The sequence below is a fragment of the Silurus aristotelis genome (assembly GCF_946808225.1).
Source record: "Silurus aristotelis genome assembly, chromosome: 6".
NCBI classification, from domain to species: Eukaryota; Metazoa; Chordata; class Actinopteri; order Siluriformes; family Siluridae; genus Silurus; species Silurus aristotelis.
The window spans coordinates 6,296,578-6,319,953 of record NC_139579.1 but is presented as its reverse complement, the minus strand read 5'-3'; the positions used below and the strand labels follow the sequence as shown (position 1 = coordinate 6,319,953).

The 23,376-nt window shown below is 41.1% G+C and overlaps 1 protein-coding gene across 9 annotated transcripts; it reads left to right on the top strand.

The window, feature by feature from the left end:
• Positions 1–571: 571 nt before the first annotated feature.
• On the top strand, positions 572–17,084 carry setdb1a (SET domain bifurcated histone lysine methyltransferase 1a). Of its 9 annotated transcripts, XM_083544251.1 has the most exons (22): positions 584–724; positions 4,045–4,239; positions 4,843–5,051; positions 5,160–5,197; positions 5,295–6,063; positions 6,172–6,339; positions 8,409–8,613; positions 8,694–8,767; positions 9,367–9,557; positions 9,718–9,823; positions 9,919–10,021; positions 10,067–10,306; positions 11,409–11,631; positions 11,781–12,145; positions 12,410–12,526; positions 12,791–12,960; positions 13,035–13,262; positions 13,654–13,848; positions 13,949–14,044; positions 14,159–14,379; positions 16,513–16,601; positions 16,716–17,084. In XM_083544251.1, the coding sequence occupies exons 2-22, from the start codon at positions 4,049–4,051 to the stop codon at positions 16,831–16,833; spliced, it is 4,116 nt and encodes a 1,371-aa protein (XP_083400377.1). In that variant the 5' UTR covers positions 584–724; positions 4,045–4,048; the 3' UTR covers positions 16,834–17,084. The 9 variants fall into 9 exon arrangements, with proteins under 9 accessions (XP_083400380.1, XP_083400377.1, XP_083400378.1 ...); XM_083544252.1 differs by having other exon boundaries at positions 9,919–10,306; positions 13,994–14,044; XM_083544249.1 differs by having other exon boundaries at positions 9,919–10,306.
• The last annotated feature ends 6,292 nt before the right edge of the window (positions 17,085–23,376 follow it).

Genomic DNA, 23,376 nt, shown 5'->3' with positions numbered 1-23,376 from the left:
TGGAGATGCTGATTTCATTTTCCGGCAGGATTTGGCACCTGCCCACACTGCCAAAAGCACCATAAGTTGGTTAAATGACCATGGTGTTGGTGTGTTTGACTGGCCAGCAAACTCCAGACCTGAACCCCATAGAGAATCTATGTGGTTATTGTCGAGAGGAAAATGGGAAACTAGAGACCAAAAATGCAGATGAGCTGAAGGCCACTGTCAAAGAAACCTGGGCTTCCATCCCACCTCAGCAGTGCCACGGACTGATCACCTCCATGCCACGCCGAATCGAGGCAGTAATTAAAGCAAAAGGAGCCTCTACAAAGTATTGAGTACATTTACAGTAAATGAACATACTTTCCAGAAGGCCAACAATTCACTAAAAATGTTTTTTTGATCCGTCTTATGAAGTATTAAAATTTTTCGAGATGGGTTTTTGTTAAATGTGAGCCAAAATCATTCAAATGAAAAGAAATTAACACTTGAAATACATTACTAAAATAAATCACCTGCACATCAGGTTTCATGTCTGAAACCAGTGGTTTGGCCTGCAGAGCCAAAATGCGTGTGTGTGTGTGTATGTGTGTGTTTCCCCGGACTACACCCAATCACAGCTCAGAGGGCGGGGCTTGAGTGAACTCAAGGAAAACTGGGGGAAAAACGTCCAGTGCTGGTTCTATTCTCTGTTTCTACTCTGGTTGTGAGTTTCAGGAGATGCAGGATCTCCACCTCTAAGGTCAGTTCTTTTATTTTGTACGCAGGAACACGTATGAGGTGGAACTCCAGCAGCACTGAGGCTGGTGGCTTTGTATGATGAAGTTCTCTAAACATCTACGTAGCCTCAGGGTGCTTTAGATCGTTAGCGTCACAACGTTCTTCTCTAAGAACCTGCGCAGGAACCCTGTTGCGAACTCAACTCAAACGCCGGGATGTTTTTTTATTTTTTTTATTTCTGCAGACTTCTTCTTAGCTTAGCGAGTATGCTAATTGAGCTAAAGCTACCGGTGTGGGCCAGAATATCTATATAATGTCCATACAATGGTGCTGTGAGTCTGGATATCAGCCGAAGTCTAATCTCAGGTCCGATCTGAACTCCTGCAGCAGCAGCAAACCCAGATCCATTTACTTCTCTCAGAACCATCAAAACATCTAAGCTGTCCAGGCGCCATGTCTGTGCTCCATGCTAGGAACCTGGTTCTATCTCGAACTTGTGTTTCTTTGTGGAAATAGACTGGATGAGGGGAGAGCTAATGATCTAATGATCTGATCTGTGTGTGGTTGAGAAGCTGCACAGTCGCTTTCCCGACTTATTTTGTACCATTAAGGCGCGTGGAAGTTCTGGTGGTAGATCCGGTATGGCGCCCCTAGTGTACAAGTCTTTTCACACCTGCCTAATTACCCCTGATTGTCCATTTACCTGATGTTCAGGAGCCTTTTTGTGTATGAAATGAGAAATTTAGAGAGATCACACACACACACACACACACACACACACACACACACACACACACACACACACACACACACACACACAGACGGTTGCCCAAAAGTATTTGGATAACCGACTATTCCAACCTATATGTACTTTTTCAGCTTTTTTTGCACCAAGCTGGAGGCTCACACTTGTATAGGACATTTCGGATGTGATCATTTATTTATTTATTATATTCTCTAACCTTTTGTATCATCATGGATCTGCATGAGTGTGTTTTTTTTGTTGCACATGAGCACTTTGTGTTGTTTAGAGTTCTGTGTATGTTGGATGATGTAGCCCCTTGGTCTTGGGGAAGTGTTTCATTTGACTGTATACTACACTGTATTTGGTTGGAATGACAACTTGACTTGAAGGGAAACGTTTCTAAGACTGGTAATATGTTGTATGGTTTAGAGCAGGGGTGTGAAACTCAATTGCACAGGGGGTCAAAACTCAAAGCACACTTTAGGTCACGGGCCGAACAGGATAAACATTTATTGAACACACGAAATATAAATGTTTTTTTAACATAAATATGAATAAAAATAAACCAGGAACATTATTCAAGAATAAATCAACTTAAACTTTAAACAACTTAAAATGTTTTGCTGAGATTTTGATGGACAAAATTTAAAAAATGAGTTTATTTGAGGGGCCGAGTAGGTAAGACGTTTTGGAGACGACGTAAGAGAGAGGTGCGATTGAGATTGAGGTTTGGACGTGTGCAGAAGAGGGACATGGGCTATATCTGTCACTGGGCCAGTGACAGGTTGATTATGTCAGTGAAGACCTGTACCAGTTGTCCAGCACATGCTCTGAGAACACGTCCTGGTTTGCCGTCCAGACCGCTGCGTCCACTCTGCCAAGTCAAGTCAAGTTTATTTCCACAGCGCTTTTCTCAACAAACATTGTCTCAAAGCAGCTTTACAGAAATCAACAGTCAAGGTGAACGATGTGTATTTATCCCTGATGAGCAGCCTGTGGCAAGGAAAAACTCCCTTGGATGTTATGAGGAAGAAACCATGAGAGAAACCAGACTCAAAAGGGGAACCCATCCTCATTTGGGTGACATCAAGAGTTTGATCTTAAATCTTTCAACAATACAGAACACTCGAGAGTGAGAACTAACATGAGTACTGGAGTGTAAGATTATAAGTAATGTTCTTTCTACAGTCTGGTATAAGAGTATGGACGTGCTCTTCTATATGGAGTTGAATGTAAACTTGGCTCTTCAAATACCCCTTATTAGGTTTGCCCTGGCTCTGCTGCAGTCTTCTGCGTTACCAGATTTTAAAGCAGCATGTCTTGGTTTCAACAGGAGACGGACCTCAAAGTTCATCCACGGCTTCTGATTAGGAAAGCATTTCACGTGTTTGATGGTTTGACATTATCACTGCACGTGTTGATATGATCCAGAACAGATAATGTGTAGATGTCTGTGTGGGAGTCCAGTGTGGCCTGTGAGGCAAACACGTTCCAGTCAGTATCCTGAAACTGTTCCTGTAGAGAAGAAATGCCTCCCTCTGGCCATACCGTTACTGTCCTCGCTGCTGCTTGTACACGTTTACCTTTATAGAGTTGATTTCTTTTATTTGCCTTGACAGCGGTAGCACTCAATTTTCCCTTCATTTGAACTAGGAGACCCAAATCTGTTCTAGCATGACACACAAAACCAGTTTAATGAAGATATGCTTTATATGAGTGAAAGATCAAATGGCCTGCTCTAGAGTTCTGACCATGACTTTATTGAACACTTTTGGGAACACTGAATCACTGACTGGACCCCTCACCTACATCAGTACCTGACTTACCTAAAACCCTAGTGGCTGAATGTGTGAAAATCTCCACAAAGTCTAGTGGAACATCTCAGAAGAGTGGAGGTTATTATAACAGGAAATGAGGACTAACTGTCAAAAGGGATATTCACATTTTATATATATATATATATATATATATATATATATATATATATACTATATATGAGAGACATTATGAAACAGGATTATATATATATATATATATATATATATATATATATATATATATATATATATATATATATATATATATATATATATAAAATCCCGTTTCAAAATGTCTCTGAGTCTGACAGTAACAATTGATACTGTGTGTAAAGGGGAAAAATACAGAAATGTATAAACCTGACGATAATATAAAAGAAACAGTTGCAAAATGCTATCGAGTTTAAACGAGTTCACCAATAAGAGGACCCCAAAGGTTTGCAATATAATATATTCAGGGTGGGTAAAAAGAAACTAGACCTTAAAAATAAATGTACATAAAAACAAATCTTTAAATTTCAAATTAGGCAACGGTGGCGCCAACCAGTTTCCTCAAACGGCCAGAAATAAAATGTCTTCTTCAGTAAGTCTTTGGGACATTGCTGAGAACCTCCTGAATCCTGTTTCGTGCCTCCAAGTCATCCAGTGTGCAAGGCTTTGTCCTGTACACCTCCTAACCTCCACCCAAAACAAGTTCAAAACAGAGCCAGTTAAACAGTTTACTTTATTACGTCACCGGTTTCCTGCTCATAGTAACAGTTTCATTATGATGTGAAGCAGAGCGATGAACAGTGAAGAAGAGGACGAGAGGGTTGACATGACGCCGGAGGAGCTGCAGCACTGGGTGCGGGAGCAGGTGGAGAAGAACGAGCAGCTGGTGCAGAGGCAAGCGCAGTTGGCGCAGGTGGAAGAGTGGGTGAAGCGGAAAGAACGGGAGGCAACATACACCCAGTTGGTGTACAATAACGCCTTCGAGTAAGTACCTGCGTTTAATGCCCACTGTCTTGGTAATTATATTTTAAAGGGAGATGAGCATCTGATTGAAGTTCAGAAGGGTTAGGGGTTAAACTGAGAGAAAGATTAGGTTTAAAAAAAAAAAAAAAGCTTTACAACAGCATCAGGGAATAAAGCAGCGATTCCACCAGCAACAAAACTGAGTAAACATGTATGAATGGCCAAGTGAGAGAATCCAATAATCCTAGTGTCCCAGAACTTTCCATTCCAACCATGGGTGTCCTATCCTTTCCACAGGCCAGTGTGGGTGCAGGTTTTTATTAAAACCAAGCAAGTCCACACTAAATGTTTTTTATTTTCATTTGTTCGATGGGGATTGAAAACCTGCACCCAGACTGACTCTTTGTGTCAAAGTTTGGAAACCTACAATACACCTTCCAAACCTGTGCTTTTACCTGAGAAAATAATTCTTAACAAAAAAATAAATCAGTTTTCCACTCAAGATTTAAAGATTGTGCCGGTTCATTAACTGAGAGGAAACTCGGATTTCCTATTGCTCAAATATTGTTTTTGAGCTTGATCAAGTAATTGGTGACCTTGAGCTTCTTTTATTTTCTGGATCAGCTCGGTGCTCAAGTGCGAGTCTTTGATGAAGGGTTTGTATGGAATGCTGGGACTGGAGTATCGAGACACAGACTCGGAGGAAGAAGGAGCGGATGAACCGATTGAAAACGTCCCTCAGACCACCGATAATTTTGATCATGTTAAGGACGGTAATGATTGCGGTGCTGCTGTTGACGGAGATGACGGCTATGTCGTCATCGATTTGGGGGGTAATTAATTTTTTTCAATTATTTGAATAAATCCGAAAGGTTGCTAAAATCGGAATGTAGTTGTGTGGAAACTGACGACTCGGATTTTGTCCCCGTTTTACACTTAAGCGTCTGTTCCTGAAACATCGGTGAAGGAGGAACTGAAGGTGAGAGGATATATATGTATTTTGGAGGTCGGGGGTCTTAATTCATTTGGTTGTCTTCACTAAATTGCCTTTCGTCTATTCTGGAACACACTTGCAGGAAGTCACGCTTTCAGCAGACATGAATTCGGTGGGCACATTAGTAGAGACTTTTGTGAAGGTGAAAAAAATGGAGGATGTCGACCTTCCAAGTGAAATCAAACCACCATCAACTCTGACGAATGACGGAGCTTCTGACAATCCCTTAACAACCATAAAGACTTTAGGAAGCCTAATACCAATTAGTGAGCCACCGTCTTGTGATTTGCCTGCTCAGGAAGAAAGTTCTTCTCCCGTTTCATTGGAATCATCTATCCCAATGAACGAGACTGTTGAAACCCCTCCACCGACCACTATTCCAGACACAGCGTCAGCATCCACGAATGATACAAATAGACTTGAGAAGCCCAGTGAAACATCTGCGCCTACGACGGAGACTGCTTCCACAGAGGAACCTGTGGTAACTACTCCAACAGCCACACTCCCAGTGAAATCTGCATCCAAATCTTCAAATACATGCTCAACCGTCAAGCAGAAACTTTCCTCTAAGTGTAAAAAATCCAAAGCATCTAAAACCTCAGCAAAGAAAAATGATACACAGGCCAGTCCCAAACCCAGCAGGACACCTTCAAGCACCAGCACACCATCTAAAACCACAGTTCAACCTCAATCCACGGAAAATGCAAAGAGTATCAACCCTAAGCAAGGTGACAACCCTGAGGATAAATCTCCTACCCCCTCCTGCTCTCCATCTGTTACCTCAGACTCCATAAGTTCAGACAAGACTTCCAACAAAACTACTTCAACCAATCAAGCCGATGCCAAAGAAGGTGTTGTTTATTTCTTCTGGCTCTGTCCTTGCTTAGCGTTCATTAGCTTTTCATTCAACATGCTTTTTTTCCCTCTCTACAATGAGTAACTCAAACGGTTTCTCTCAGCCTCCCAGAATTCTCCGACCACTCCGGCCGCTTCGACTACTCCCACCACAACCGCGACGCCTGTTAAAGTTCAGAAAGAGGTCACGCTGAAGGTCAACATGAGTGTTCTTGGAAGGCGGAGGACTAAAACATGGCACCAAGGCACCATTTTAGACATCAAAACAACTGGTAGGTTTCCATCTCTGATTTACGTGGAAAAGTAACACTTTCTAGCAAGTTAACGATACGGTGCATTGACACAATTGGCATTTGTATCACGATGCGTCGTTTTTAACATATTGGCATCGGTAAAAAGGGATTTATTTCTATTAAGCGCACCCAAATATAAGCCGCACCCACTGAATTTGACAAAGATTTTTATTTTGAACATAAATAAGCCATAAATGTCTACATTGAAACTAATGAACTTTACACAGACTTTAATGAAAGACAGTGTCTGTTACACGGCTTGTATCTAAACAGTAGCCTACCAAGAAAGTCATTGTTCACTGTCTTCCTCCTTCCTTTCACAACTATTTCTCTCGAGAGTTTATCTTTTGGCATCGTCGTGCGTTTAAAAATCACCATCGGTGAAGCTTTTCTCCCGATGCCGTGCAGCTCAGAACACAGGTGAAGTGTGTTTTCATGCCTGGTTGTTTTCAGCGTGACGAATGATTCGCATTTCCTGTAGACAGTCCGAGTGAGCGGCAGGTCAAACCTCAGAGGAACATCATCCATATTTATGATGTGGTGCGGCCCGATTCAGTGGGAGCGCATCTGATTTAATATAAAGAGTTTCATTGGTTCACCTGAACCCGTTCTGCAATTTCATTGGTCTAATGTTTTGGGTCTCAGTTTTTTGGCTTGAAGTTTGTGAAACCGAGAAAAACCCAGGAAAAATCCATAAATTAGCCGCTTCATTTGTTTAAGCCGCGGGGTTCAAAGCGTGGGGAAAAAGTAGTGGCTTATAGTCCGGAAAATACGGTACTACAATTTAAAAAAAAAGCTTTGGATGTAATACCATGAGAACAGCTCACTGTTCACAACATCCGCTGTGGATAATGTATGGTGTTCACCTCTCGATAATCAATAAACCAAATGTTGTGATCTTCTGAGCTCCTAAGAACAGTGAAGCTAGCGCATAACACCATGCGCGATACATACACAGTCTGTAATTATTGGCAGATGCGCTATACTTTTATTATTTAGAAAGTGGCCGATGATTTGTGACCCAATATTTAATATGTAGATTGATTTCTCCTCACTAAAGTTTCTCAAACGCGTTCTCTCAGCACCGCTGCCGCTACGTGAATATGACGTATCACAACAATACTTTTTATTGCATCGTATTGCATTTAATCACCTTGTGATCGCATTGGATCAAATCTAAATCGGATCTCGTTGCATCGTAACATGGGTGAAGCGTATCGCGTCGGTAGCTGCTTCATATGTATCTTATTGTAATATATCGTTTCGTTGGATATGCAACAAGATGCAAATCACATCCGCCTCGGTTATGGATATGCACATCCCTAGTCTACAATGGTACAGCTCAAAATATTACAAAAGTGCAGATGAGTTCGTCGAAATACGAATGATTTGATAATTGCGTATGAGGTTTGACCGCACCTGCCCGTCCCTTTAAATTGTCAAGAAATATTTTATCGCTACAGCGACCATCTGAGTTCTTTACTGTGAATTAATTGTTTGTGCCCAATATTTCTATCTAAACTTGATGAAAAACTGAAACAGCCAAAGAGAAAAACTTTTTTGAAATTTTTTCCACTTTAACAGCTTCAGCAGCTGCAAGTTAACATTGTACTGTTGTAAAAATAAATCAAAACGAACCTGCATTTTCTCTAATTTTGCATATTTGTCACACTCGTACATTATTGTCAGAATTTTTTTCTACAAAAGCACTAATACCTGGTTTAAGGTCCATGGTATCCATGTGCTTGATTGGCCAGCAAACTCACCAGACCTGAACACCATAGAGAATCTATGGGGTATTGTAAAGAGGAAGATATAAGACACCAGACCCAACAACGTAGAAGAGCTGAAGGCCACCATCAGAGCAAACTGTGCTTCCACAACACATCAGCAGCATTATAGACCGATCGCCTCAATGCCACGCTGCATTGCTTTAGTAATTAATGCAAAGGGAACCCCGACCGAGTATTGAGTTCTGTACATGTTCATACTTTTCAGTAGTCCAACATTTCTGTGTTTAATTTGTAATTTTTTGCTTGTTCACTTAGAGTCTGGTCCGAGGTATAAGATCCTGTTTGATAATGGTAAAGGGAAGAGTGTTCTATCTGCTCATCACCTGGCATGTGTGAACCCTCCTATGCTGAAGGATCTGTTTGTGGGGTGTCGAGTTGTAGCCTGCTACAGAGAAGATAAACAGTCCTGGCTCCATGCTGCGGTAGTGGCAGAGATGCCTGACCGCAGGAATCGTATGAGGTGAGCATGTTCACTCTTCTTTCGTTTGTTCGTTTTCACCTGTTACGACTAGTAAAAGTACTGACATCTGTTTGTTTTAGGTTCTTGGTGTTTTTTGATGATAGCCGTCCAGCCTACATCGCTCTGCCAGACCTCTATCTGGTCTGTAAGCCAAGTAAGATAATAAACATGTTTTTGGCCTGTGATATTTCACTACCTACCTACCTACCTACCTACCTACCTACCTACCTATCTATCTATCTATCTATCTATCTATCTATCTATCTATCTATCTATCTATCTATCTATCTATCTATCTATCTATCTATCTATCTATCTATCTATCTCTCTATCTCTCTATCTCTCTATCTCTCTATCTCTCTCTCTATCTCTCTCTCTCTCTCTCTCTCTCTCTCTCTCTCTCATCCATCTATCCCTCTCTCTCTCCCTCTCTCTCCACCCTCTCATCCATCTATCTCTCTCTCTTTCTCTCATCCATCTATCTATCCCTCTCTTTCTCTCTCGCTCTATTTCTCTCTCTGTTTATCTATCTGTTTATCCGTCTAACTATTTGTGTCTCTCTGTTTATTTGACTATCCGTCTATCTACATATTTATCTATCTGTGTGTCTATCTATTGGTCTACCATCCTATTTATATCTGTCTCTATGTTCATCTGTTTGCCTACCTATTTATCTGTCTGTTTCTGTCTATCTATTTGTCTCTCTATCTGCCTGCCTACCTATTTGTCTGTCTTCTGTTGCTCCCTCCGAAGTGAGCAACATGTCTGAAGACATAGAAGACGAGGTGTGGCGTGCCGAGCTGGACGAATATTTGCAGGCGTATCCGAACCCCGTGTTTGTAGTGATGCGGGTGGGCCAGGATAGCGTGGTGGAGCGTGGCGGTCAAATGGAGGAGTGTACCGTCACTCAGCTGGATGGTAGCTTGATTCAGGTCTGCTACAGGGTAAGTGTGGGATGGTTTAGCCTGACCTGGACCTCGGGCCAAGCTTGTAGTTACTATTAAAAAATATCGCTGCAACTGAATTAAGTGAATGTGTGGTATATATATTTTTTGATAGATGGTGATGGTAGTCGTGTGTATGGGTGTTTATTAACTGTTTCAGAAAGAGGGGGAGAAAGAATGGCTGTATAAAGGCTCAAATCGATTGGAGCAAATCCAAAAGATCAAGAAGCGAATTGCTGAGCACAAGGAACAGGATGTAAATAAAGGTATCGAGTGTGCTTGTGTATCTCAGTGCATGTGCATGTGTGTGTCGGAAAGGAATTGTGTGAGTGAACACACTTTTCTCAAATTCCCTCATAAGATGGACGGATTACACCTCAGAAGGGTACCACCGACACAAGTACCACCGCAAGCACCACCATCGACACTCCAACTACCACCACCACCAAAACCAGCACCACCACCACCACCAAAACCAGCACCACCACCACCAAAACCAGCACCACCACTGCTGCTTCCCAGGCAAAGGTTACCACAAATGCTGAACCCTTAAAAACTTCTCCTGCTTCAAATGTTCCTCAGATCGCTTCTCCAGTCACAACATTATCAAACCTGACAAAGGCATTTGAGGGTCATCCAATATCACAACCTAAAATCGTCCTGAACAGAATCGCTTTCCCGTCGCCTCTGACGACCGTGAAAACCACCACACACCCTGTGCCCTCGGGTACCACACCATCTAACACAGGGTGAGTCAGTTATTTTTTTCTACGGATGTTTACAGACTGTCGAATTTTAGCATCGGTTAGCGTTAGGGAAGAAAAAAAAAATTAGTTTTTCCGGCTGTCATTACGAGAGCGGCCTCTAGTGGTCGAATTCCTGACACCACGTGCTATTTTTTTTTACATGTGAATCTGCTCGCTGCACGGAGAGCCCTTTATTATATTTATTATTTATAATTTATTCATGATATAATTCTATTTTTTTATGACTATATTCCTATTTTTTGCCGTTGGCACGTTCTTTATTCAATACTTTTTTGTGTGTGTAAAATAAAGTACAGTACTATTTTACATGCAATGTTATTTTTGTTTATTTTTAAATAAGTATCTTTTTTAAAACTAGCGGTTGATAGTTGACTAAAATGCATCAGTCAACCTCTAGTTATTAACGTAGCCTAATTATTTCTTCGATTCCCTCACCAACCATATGCACAAGTAAATGTTTTGATTTCAGTAGCAATGAATATGAAAACATGTCTTTAATAGTAATAATGCTCTTTTAATAGGCTATGCATGTGCATAACAAAATAATAAACTAATCTCCAGTGTTCAAAGTTTAAGATTATGCATTGTGTCAATGTGTGTGTGTGTGTGTGTGTGTGTGTGTGTGTGTGTGTGTGTGTGTGTGTGTGTGTGTGTGTGTGTGTGTGTGTGTGTGTCAGAAATAAAAACAGTAGTCTGGGGGCAATAAGATACAGGTGAGAATAATCATGATAAACACGCCTCCTTTTTGTTTTAGTTTGAAAGTGCCGTATGTCCTACATGAATAAATAAATTGTAAGCCCCCCCTAGGAAGAAGTAAACATTTCCCGCCACCCCAACTCTCCGCCGTGACTGTAAATAGTATCATTTGTCTATAAAATTGTTATAAGTACACCTCTGTATAACATTGTATCCTGAAGAGAAAAAAAATGTCCCCCGGGGTCACCCACGCCCCCCCTAGCATCGCCCCGACCATCGTCAATTATTGGCAACAGAATGTTCTCGAAGCTTCTACAAAGACTAAAAATAAATAAAAAAAATGGAAAATACATTAGCTCAGTAATTAATTTTTAATTTTTTTTTACAGAACTAAACGCCCCTCTTCTGAGGAGGAGGACAACAGGTCACAGAATGCTCTTCTCCCCGTTGTTGAACCCCGGCTAAAGTATGTACCTCATCGTTGCTGCCCGGCTTGTCTGTATAGCGTGAGGCCGATCCAAAAGGATCAGCACCGTGGCCAGAATCCACTGCTTATCCCGCTGCTCCATGGCTTTCGCCGCATGACCGCAAGACGGCGTCTAGATGGGAAGGTGGGTGTGATGTGCATATCGGCAGCATTCAGTACAACATTCAGGACAGTGATGGGAATATTATTTTACTGCTTTTAAGAATGTACAGATTGTTGGGCGGAAAAATCCGATGTGTGATACCCTAGTAACGATTTCCCTGATTTCCTCAGATGTCTTTTCACGTTTTCTATCGCGCTCCGTGTGGGCGGAGCATGTGCGCTATGGAAGAGGTGCAGGCCTTCCTGTTTGAGTCACGCTGTGATTTCCTGTTCCTGGACATGTTCTGCTTGGACCCATTTGTGCTGGTGAAAAGGGCCTTGCTCCCGTCCTCGATGGTCAGCCATCCTCGTTTGTTCCTGCCAGACATATCCGGAGGAAAGGAGGCGGTGCCCGTGCCCTGTGTTAATGAGCTTAATGATGTCTCTCCACCCGCTCTGACCTACACCAGTCATAGGCTGCCTGCTTCTAGTGTCTTCATCAACAACAACCTTGACTTCATGGTGGGCTGCGACTGCACTGACGGCTGCCGAGACAGGTGTGTGTGTGTGTGTGTGTGTGTGTGTGTGTGTGTGTGTGTGTGTGTGTGTAATAGTAATATCTTTTTATAAGGTTATGACTGAAAAAGACAACGGGCTCATCTGCCATATTTGCATTGCGATGCTGAAATGTTAAATTTGCATAGCTATTTTTCGTATTTGTCATCACTCCTCACCAGTTCCTTCATGCCCCACTAACTTCTGACATGGTATAGTTTGTGGTGCGTTCCATTATATTCATATTTGCTGCGCTTGTGTTACAGAACCAAGTGCGCCTGTTACCAGATGACCATCGAGGCTACGTCGTTGTTCACCGGTGGTCCTGTGGATGTCACCGCCGGATACACACACAAACGGTTGCAACGTTACGTCCCCACTGGGTGAGAATAACTTCAGCGAAGATGCTCTGTATGATACATGTATGGTGTAGCATTTTTAGGGAAGTGATAGCTCAGTGGAGCCCTCTGGAGGAGGGTGTCTGCCTAGGAACTCCAGGAACTTTTAAGTATTATTTTTTTTGTGTGTGTATTATTGTTAGGATTTGTCAAAGCTTTGAATGTTCCTTTGAATCTCATTATGTAGGATTAATAAATGGTCAACGTGGACCTACTGAGGACCTACTTACGAATTGTTTCCCTCTGCAGGGTGTACGAGTGTAACGCTCAATGCCGCTGCGATCCGTGGCTGTGTGGAAACCGACTGGTTCAACACGGCCTTCAACTGCGCCTGGAGGTTTTCATGACTCAGCACAAAGGTTGGGGCCTGCGTTGTCTGGACGATATGTCCAAGGGTACTTTCGTGTGCGTTTTCACAGGTAAGTTCGCCATCACTGAATTCGCAACAGGGGCAGCGGTGATTTATTACACCTTTTTCTCACGTTTCGCACAGGCAAAGTCATTGATGAGACGTCACATGGGGAAAGTGCCTTGGCTGGCAACGAGTATTTGTTAAACCTGGACTACATTGAAGGAGTGGAGAAACTGAAGGAGGGCTATGAAAGTGAAGCTTACTGCTCGGAGACGGAGAGCGAGAAGAAGACTCTTGTAACCATGACGACAGGGGCATTACAGAAACATAGGATGTTCCAAGTGGACTCGAGTTCTAGCTGTGGTGAAGGTACTGTCTGTGCGTATGTTTGTCTGTCTGTCTGTGTGAGCGTCTGTCTGTCTGTCTGTCTGTCTGTGTGAGCGCCTGTCTGTCTGGGTGAGTGAGTGTGTGACTGAGTGTGTAAAAATCTGTACTCTGTAAGGTTTTGTGTGTGTGCGTGTGAGTGTCTGTGCACGAGTGACTGTGTGTGTGTATGAGTGTCTGGGTGTTTGTCTGTGTGTAACTAATTGTGTGTCTGGTTGTGTGACTGTGTGTGTGACCAGTTGTATGACTGTGTGTGAGAGTATCTATGTAAGATTGAGTGTGTGTGTGTGTGTGTGTGTGTGTGTGTGTGTGTGTGTGTGTGTGTGTGTGTGTGTGTGTGTGTTTTTTAGTCTAATCTATTTACATTATTTCTTAGAGAAGGTAGAGGCAACCCAACAAAAGACAAAAACGAAAAGGAAGCTCGGTAACGAAGAGAGAAAAGCAAGAGATGTTGAATCAGAAGATGATGATGATATAGATGATGAGGATTATAAAATCAGCTCGAACGATGATACGGGAACCAAGTCAAACAGGAGCTACACCACACGGAGAAAGGCCAAGATCCCAGAGAGTAAGAGCCTAGGCTGAAAAATCAGTGTCCGCAGAGCTGCTGTTTTTTTTGTTTTTTTTTTTTAAATACATTTACTCATTTGTCCTTTATCCTTATACAGAGACAGAATTGCATAATAATATCCAGACATCTCCTAAACTCTCAGAGAAGCAAACCGAGGTGACCTCTTCCATGGCCAAGAAGATGAGAATAGAGGGTTCATGTCTTTTTTTTTTTTTTTTTTTTTTTAAGTTTTTTTTATAGGTCATGCCGTTCTTATAAACCTCAAACAGATCTGGCTGTATATCTCACTTCATATATCCATTTTCAGGTCCAGGAAGGCCAAAGACCGGATTTGCCAAAAAGTCAACACGTTCTTTCGCCATCAAGTCGAGTCATAGGAGAGTGAAGCCACTAGCAGCACCTGAGCAAAGTGTTCAAGAAAAGAAAACGATGCATGACAGGAAGTGCACTCGGAGCCTGTTTAACGGGGAAAAGTCCTGCTATCTCATCGACGCCAAGCACGAGGGAAACCTGGCAAGATTCATTAACGTAAGAAAATAAATGTGGGTTTTGTGAAGAGAGAGAGAAAACACACCGGTCCAGGGTTTCAGAGATTATTCTAATGCTAAAATTGAAAAATAGGAGTGTTTCAAAAGCACGTTGTGTTGAATTTGTTTCCAATCAAAATAATTGAGAAAGAAAAACTTCATAACACGATGTTCTGTTCTGACTTTGAATTGGCTAAATATTACACACACAGACCATACCAACACAAACAATATTACAGTAATCCCCCGCTTGACCGCGGTTTGAATCTGGCGCCCCCGGTTTATTGCGGAATTGCGTTTGCCACATAACTAATTAGTTTGGATGATTTTCCCGGTCTCTTGCGGAGAGCACCATAGACCAATAACACTTATAGGGAATTGTTTTACAGAGTTTTATGTTGAAATTATAGTACAGTACAGAAATTAAAGAATGCGAAGACGTCTATCTTTAACTCTGCCTCTTTTTTGCCGCCATAGGACACTTGCACACCAATAAACAAGCAGAGAAACTACGCATAGGCTACTACAGAAGTGTATACTGTACACCAGTGGTCCCCAACCCCCCAGGGTAATTGGTACCGGGCCGCACAGAAAGAATACATAACTTACATTATTTCCGTTTTATTTATTATCTGATTCTGAACGATGTTTTATTTTGGAAAATATCAGGATTCTTTCCGCCACATCTGTCTATGACTCACTCTTGATGCATGTCATGATGCCTCGGTCACATGTCTTACCTCCATCCGCTACCTTCTTAAAGGGGCTGCTCCGGCCGCTAACACGTAATACGTTAACGCTAAATTAAAACCCCCAAGCGAGCAAAATGAACAAAATGAATGGTCCGTGGAGCAAATAAGGTTGGGGACCACTGCTGTACAGAACACGTACTCACTATGAATTTACATTTACATTTGCGGCATTTAAGCAGACGCCCTTATCCAGAGCGACGTACAAAAGTGCTTTAAATCTCTAGTAATGAATAAATCTACACTGGTACGCAAGATTACAAACTCAATATAAATATAATTAGAATTCTACAAACTTGGAAAGTGCTCATTTAGGTATTTCAGGAAGAGGTAGGTCTTCAGTCGTCGCTTGAAGATAATCAGGGACTCCGCTGTACGGACATCTAGGGGAAGTTCATTCCACCACCTCGGTGCCAGAACAGAGAAGAGCCTTGAAGTGTAGGCTGTGATAAATGTGATACGGTGCACTGTATTTCTACCAATTTACACAAACTTCATCTCGATATATTCTGCCAAATGTTTTTTATGTGTTTAAAGTGTGTGGGAGTATGATATGGGTTTGCGGGGGATTACGCTACTATTATGTGGTGGTATCTTTTTCCAATGATGGCATTTCGACTTACATTTATCTCATTCATGCAGCTGAGCAGCTATAAGGTTAAGGGCCTTCCTCAAGGGGCCCAGGAGTAGCAGCTTGGTGTGGCTGGGATTTTAACCTCATTACTTTCAGCTCCAAAGTCCAATGCCTTAACCACTAAGCTACCACCTTCCTATAAAAGAGAATCAGGTCATGAGTTTAAATCCCAGCACCACTAAGCCGCCACTGCTTAACCCTCAACTGCCCAGTTCTATTAAAGAGATAATTGTGAGTGGCTCTTTACACTTAAATGTAAATGTACTATCTATTGTTTTTGTATAAATGCACCAGACAAGGTAACTTAATGATATTCATTTTCATCTAAATGGCAACTTAAGCACGCAGGTTTATATACATGTAGGTTAAATGTGAAAGAAATTCTGATCCTTTCTATGTTCTTCCATTTCATACTTTAGTGCTCTGGTGCATAAGATTTGTATGTGCTTTTTTTTTTTTTTTTATATCCCATTCCACATTTTGGGTCTCCCTTCAAGTGAAGGGAAGTTTTAATTGAAAAGATTTCTAGTGAATTTAATGCTACGGCATCCAAAGACTTTGTATATAATTGTAGGCCTCCAAATTTGTGGTTACTGTTTGGGGAAAAACCACACATTCATGGAAAAATCAGGTGTCCCAATACTCATATGTTATATATAGTTTACCTGTTAAAGTGCACCTTTTTAGTGTGTGTGTGTAAAAAGTTATAAAAATGTTTGCTCACTAATCAATCTGTCCCTTTTGTCCACAGCATAGTTGCAATCCAAATTTATTCGTCCAAAATGTTTTCGTGGACACGCACGACCTTCGCTTCCCCTGGGTCGCGTTCTTCACCAGCAAGTGAGTGACTCAGGGTTTAATGCAGAATGCAATTCATGTGTTCATCACAGACCCTGTAGGTGGTATTTAATCACTGCACTCCTACTAACAATGGTGCTTGTGTGTGTGTTTTAGGCGTATCAGGGCTGGAACGGAGCTGATGTGGGATTACAGTTATGAAGTAGGCAGTGTGGAGGGCAAGGTGCTGCTTTGCTGTTGTGGCTCGGCCGAATGCTCCGGACGGTTACTTTGAGTTCCTCCATGTAACGTCGAGAAACCTTTCAAAACTGACTGTTCGATTTCTGAATTATATCGCGCTCAACTGTAAAGGACCAATGGAAACTAGAGATTTGTGTCACATGTTCTGTTTTGCAATTTCTATTCCGGGAAATAAAGTCTGGTTGTAAACAGCATGATTTTAGCATGTTTTAATCAGTTAAACGTCTAATAAGTTGAAAAATGTTACATTTGTTGTACTTGTTAATAAAACAGTTGAAATCTTGACTAAACAGCTACATTTTCTTAACTGTAGTATTTATTAAGCAAATATATCTAAGTATTTTAAATGATAAAATAATGATGGAAATTGTGTAAATATTTTATAAAGCAATGCTGGAGCATTTGTGAAAATTTCATGACGTCTGCGAACAGGATACATTCTGGAAGATTTATGCAGCTTTGTTTTGACATGGAAAGTTACAGGTTGTTATTGTTATTTATTTTAGATCCATGCAGTGAATTTGATCGCCATGACACGTTTGAAAAAGTTTAAATGGGGCAACAAAGTAAAAAAAAAAAAAAAAAAGTATTACACCTGGACTTGCAGTGGTTGGCCACTGGTTGGGCCACTCTTATCAGCAACAACTGCAATCAAGCGTTTACGATAACTTGCAGTTAATCTGTTACTGCGCTGTGGAGGAATTTTGCTCCACTCAAATATACAGAATTGTTGTAATTAAGCCACATTGGAGGGTTTTGGAGCATGAACCGCCTTTTTAAGGTCATGCCACAGCATCTCAATAGGATTCAGGTCAGGACTTTGACTAGGCCACTCCAAAGTCTTCATTCTGTTTTCCTTCAGCCATTCAGAGGTGGACTTGCTGGCAGTTCGCTTCAGCTTGAGGTCACGAACAGATGGCCGGAGATTCTCCTTCAGGCTTTTTTGGTAAACAGATGAATTCATGGTTCCATTTATCACAGCAAGTCTTCCAGGTCCTGAAGCAGCTAAACAGCCCCAGACCATCACACTACCACCACCATATTTTACTGTTGGTATGATGCTCTTTTTCTAAAATGCAGTGTTACTTTTAGGCCAGACGTAATGGTCAGTCCACAGAGTATTTTCCCAAAAGTCTTGGGGAACATCAAGATGTTTTCTGCCAAAACTGAGACAAGCCTTTGTTTTTGTTTTTTTTTTGCTTAGCAGCGGTTTTTGTCTTGGAACTCTGCCATACAGACCATTTTTGCCCAGTCTCTTTCTAATGGTGGAGTCATGAACACTGACCATAACTGAGGCAAGTGAGGCTGCAGTTCTGTAGATGTTGTTGTGGGGTCTTTTGTGAGCTCTTGGGGTAATTTTGGTCAGCCGGCCACTCCTGGGAAGGTTCTCCACTGTTCCATGTTTTTGCTATTTGTAAATAATTGCTCTCACTGTGGTTCGCTGGAGTCCCAAAACTTTAGAAATGACTTTATAACCTTTTCCAGACTGATGAACAGGTGTAGCAAGAATCAGGCCTGGGTGTGGCGAGAGAAATTGAACTCGGGTGTGATAAACCACAGTTTTAACAGGGGGCAAATACTTCTTCACACAGGGCCATGTAGTTTTGGATTTTGTTTTTCCTCAATAATAATTTAAAAAAAAACCTTCATTTAAAAACTGCATGTTGTGTTCACTTGTGTTCTCCTTTACTAATATTTAAATTAGTTTGATGATCTAAAACATTAAAGTGTGACAAACATGCAAAATAATTAGAAATTAGGAAGGGGGTAAACACTTTTTCACACAACTGTATATTTTCTAACTAATTTGGTTAACTGGCAACATGTCAGTATCATGATTGGGTGTAAAAAGTGTATATTTGTCAGTGGTATAACTGGTCCATGCACATGCAAGGAGAATCACTACTGCATTCTCTACACCTCGCTTAGCTCTACAGTGAGGAAAATAAGTATTTGTACACCCTGCTATTTTGCAAGTTCTCCCACTTAGAATCCAGAAATCACAATATATAATTTTTAAACTATTTATTTGTATGATACAGCTGCAAATAAGTATTTGAACACCTGTCTATCAGCTAGAATTCTGACCCTCAAAGACCAGTTAGTCTGCCTTTAAAATGTCCACCTCCACTACATTTATTATCTTAAATTAGATGCACCTGTTTGAGGTCGTTAGCTGCATAAAGACACCTGTCCACCCCATACAATCAGTAACAATCCAACTACTAACATGGCCAAGACCAAAGAGCTGTCCAAAGACACTAGAGACAAAATTGTACACCTCCACAAGGCTGGAACGGGCTACGGGGAAATTCCCCAGCAGCTTGGTGAAAAAAGGTCCACTGTTGGAGAAATCATTAGAAAATGGAAGAAGCTAAACATGACTGTCAATCTCCCTCGGACTGGGGCTCCATGCAAGATCTCACCTCGTGGGGTCTCAATGATCCTAAGGAAGGTGAGAAATCAGCCCAGAACTACACGGGAGGAGCTGGTCAATGACCTGAAAAGAGCTGGGACCACTGTTTCCAAGGTTACTGTTGGTAATACACTAAGACGTCATGGTTTGAAATCATGCATGGCACGGAAGGTTCCCCTGCTTAAACCAGCACATGTCCAGGCACGTTTTAAGTTTGCCAATGACCATTTGGATGATCCAGAGGAGTCATGGGAGAAAGTCATGTGGTCAGATGAGACCAAAATAGAACTTTTGGGTCATAATTCCACTAAACGTGTTTGGAGGAAGAAGAATGATGAGTACCATCCCAAGAACACCATCCCTACTGTGAAGCATGGGGGGTGGTAGCATCATGCTTTGGGGGTGTTTTTCTGCACATGGGACAGGGCGACTGCACTGTATTAAGGAGAGGATGACCGGGGCCATGTATTGCGAGTTTTTGGGGAACAATCTCCTTCCCTCAGTTAGAGCATTGAAGATGGGTCGAGGCTGAGTCTTCCAACATGACAATGACCCGAAGCACACAGCCAGGATAACCAAGGAGTGGCTCTGTAAGAAGCATATCAAGGTTCTGGTGTGGCCTAGCCAGTCTCCAGACCTAAACCCAATAGAGAATCTTTGGAGGGAGCTCAAACTCCGTGTTTCTCAGCGACAGGCCAGAAACCTGACTGATCTAGAGAAGATCTGTGTGGAGGAGTGGGCCAAAATCCCTCCTGCAGTGTGTGCAATCCTGGTGAAAAACTACAGGAAACGTTTGACCTCTGTAATTGCAAACAAAGGCTACTGTACCAAATATTAACATTAACTTTCTCAGGTGTTCAAATACTTATTTGCAGCTGTATCATACAAATAAATAGTTTAAAAATCATACATTGTGATTTCTGGATTTTTTTTTTTGGTTATGTCTCTCACAGTGGACATGCACCTACGATGACAATTTCAGACCCCTCCATGATTTCTAAGTGGGAGAACTTGCAAAATAGCAGGGTGTTCAAATACTTATTTTCCTCACTGTATATGCAAATTCATTCATTCATTCATTTTCTTCCGCTTATCCGTAATTCGGGTCGCGGGGGCAGCAGTCTAAGCAGGCCTCCGCCTTCGACTGCTGCCCAATCCTCACAGCACCGTCCCTTACGGTCCCTCCTGCAGGTGGTGAGCCCACGGGAAGTGTATATGCAAATGAAAAATGAAATAAAATTTTGCGTAATTACTTTTTTTTAAAAACATGTCATACCCAAGAATGTATGTGCCACAGGTTGAAAGTCATCTAGTGTCTACATTTTATTTCCAGTGGAATCACTGTAGCCCACTTCCACTGTGCAGGAACTTTTGTTGTTGAGAGAAATACTCGTATAAAATATTGCTCCTAAATGCTTGGCACCTTGCTCAAGTAATCTACCACCTTATATTATTAGGGCCAGGTGCCATCCTGATCACCCATATTAAAAAAGGCACAATCAGACTCCTGGTTTATTCTACATTTATTTTTCCAACCCTCAATTTCCTGTTTAAAATCATAAGTATCAAATTCAAAATGAATAAAATCCTGTGACAAAACTGCATCTGAACTGTATTCATTTAATTGAATTCAGTTATTCTTATTCTATTTTCCTACTATCCTGACCTGTTAAATGCATCCCCTCCCAAACAGAACCTAGATTCCCCATTTTTTATTTTAACCCAAGATCTTCCTTATTGGCTGCTTTTGCCCTCTTAATTTCACACTTCATTTCTTTTTTTTTTTTTCTTAGAGACCTCTCTCTCTCTCTCTCTCTCTCTCTCTCTCTCTCTCTCTCTCTCTCTCTCTCTCTCTCTCTCTCTCTCTTTCTCTCTCTCTGCCCTATTTCTTTTTAAAAGAAGAATCTTAAATGATTTTGTAACCCAGGTTTTGCTGTAAGAATACTTCTTTAACAATTTCACAGGTATTAAAATATCCTCTCAAAACGTCACATAACTAAAAATTACATCTGTTACTTCATCAACGTCCAAGCCAGAGTCCAAAAAAACCAACAACAACAGTCCAATCTGTCCATTTCATACACCCTTGTAAATGTAGCGTAGCATCTTTGGACCAATTTATCATCTCGATTAATCGTGATTTTTCACGTTTCTGGACAGTTATACGTAGGAACAAGTATCACCATATTATAATCTGAGGTTGGATAATACAATTGTGATTTACTGCTTGTAGTGGCCCAATGATTTGCTTGGGGATGAATGTAAATTACTGTGACAAACAGCTTAGGAAATTCCTGAGCAAAAAATCTTAATGGTGGTCTTAATGCCACAGTCAATATCATTACCTCAATATACTCAATATATTTACTGCACACTTTCTCCTTAACCAACACGGATTTATCTAATATACAGAAATACACCACCTCCTAGCACTTTACCCGTTACCTTCACCATCAGAGAGCCGAGTCTTCACGAGCACCATCATGCGAACATTCAGGCTGGAACTTCGCCGTGGCTTAAAGATCATTGTTTGTTTTAGTTTTTTTATAAAGACTGCAAATTCGCCAAAATGATTTTAGGAAGATGAATTTTTTAAAGACTTTTGGGCTGGTACCATTGTTAAAGAAACTCCCAAGAAATACTGAAATCTTGTCCATAGTCTAAATTCAGATAAATACATACTCAGGTAAATAAAAGTCAATAAAACAACTACACCTCTTTTCTCCGTTAATCCCCTTAGAATTTTCTCCTTTTTTTTTTTGTTAAGAGAATAAAACTACAAACAAACAAAGCATGCGGATCTGTAGCTGCGAGTCATCGCATGGGCAGCACCACTTCTGATCTCTCTACAAATTGGGGAACAATTTCAGAATAATGTTCTTTAACATCAAATTAAGACTTTAAATTTTTTATCATCTACAGTACATAAAACAATGAAAAGCTTCAGAGAATATGGAGAGAACTCTCCACATTAGACAGTCAGTGCTGTACAGGCGTGAACTTCGGGCCCTCAGGCACCACTGCATTAAAAGCAGGCATAGTTCTGTAATGGAAATCATTGTATTGGCTCAGAAGCACCTTCAGAAAACATGTCATCCACAAATGCTGGTTAAATGCAAACAAGAAGCTATATGTGAACATGATCCAGTAACGATCCATCTTCTTCTCATTTGAAATGGACTGAGGCAAAGTGGAAAACTGCTATGTGGTCAAATAAATCAACATTTTAAATTCTTTCTGGAAACCGTGGACGCTGCTTCCTCTTGGATAAAGAAGGTGGTTAGGGGGATGTGGGGGGAGAAGATGTGTGTGTGGGGGGATGCACTTGGGTTGTTATCAGCGCTTTGCATCTCTGATGGTATGGGGGCTCATAAGTGCATATGAAATGGGCAGATTGCACATCTGGAAAGGCACCATTAATTCTGAAATGTATTTACAAAAGCACCTTATGCTTTCATTTAGATGACTTTTTTTTCTTGAATATTTCATCAAGACATTGCTAAACCGCATTCTGCATCTTTTACACCAGCATGGCTTCGTAGTCAAAGATTTACTCTACATATGCTTACATATATATCACATGCTGTACATATGATACATATTTATCTGCACTATTTGCACGATTGCTACTTTTTGCACTTCTGGTAGATGCCAAAATGCATTTCATTGCTGTGTACCTGTACAATGCAATGACAATAAAGATCGAACTATCTATCTATCTATCTATCTATCTATCTATCTATCTATCTATCTATCTATCTATCTATCTATCTATCTATCTATCTATCTATCTATCTATCTATCTATCTATCTATCTATCGAATTAATATGATGTGAGGTCCAGTTAACAGCTAAAACATGTAGAAGTAATAACTACTTTTTGCTTAAGTACATGTCAGAGCCAAGACTTTTTTACTTTCACTTAAGTAAAAAAGTTTGATCAGTACTTCAACTTTTACCTGAGTATTTTAAAACATGAGTATCTGTACTTCTACTTAAGTAAAGGATGTGTGTACCTTTGCCACCTCTGCACTTCTTACTGCCTTCTGCCCTGCTGATTCTTAGCTTTGTAAACTAGTCTACATCTGTGGTGAGTGAGAGTCAGGACTTTACACCAGTGGATTGAAAAAGACGCGCAGTAACAGGAAATCGGTTGTTCGG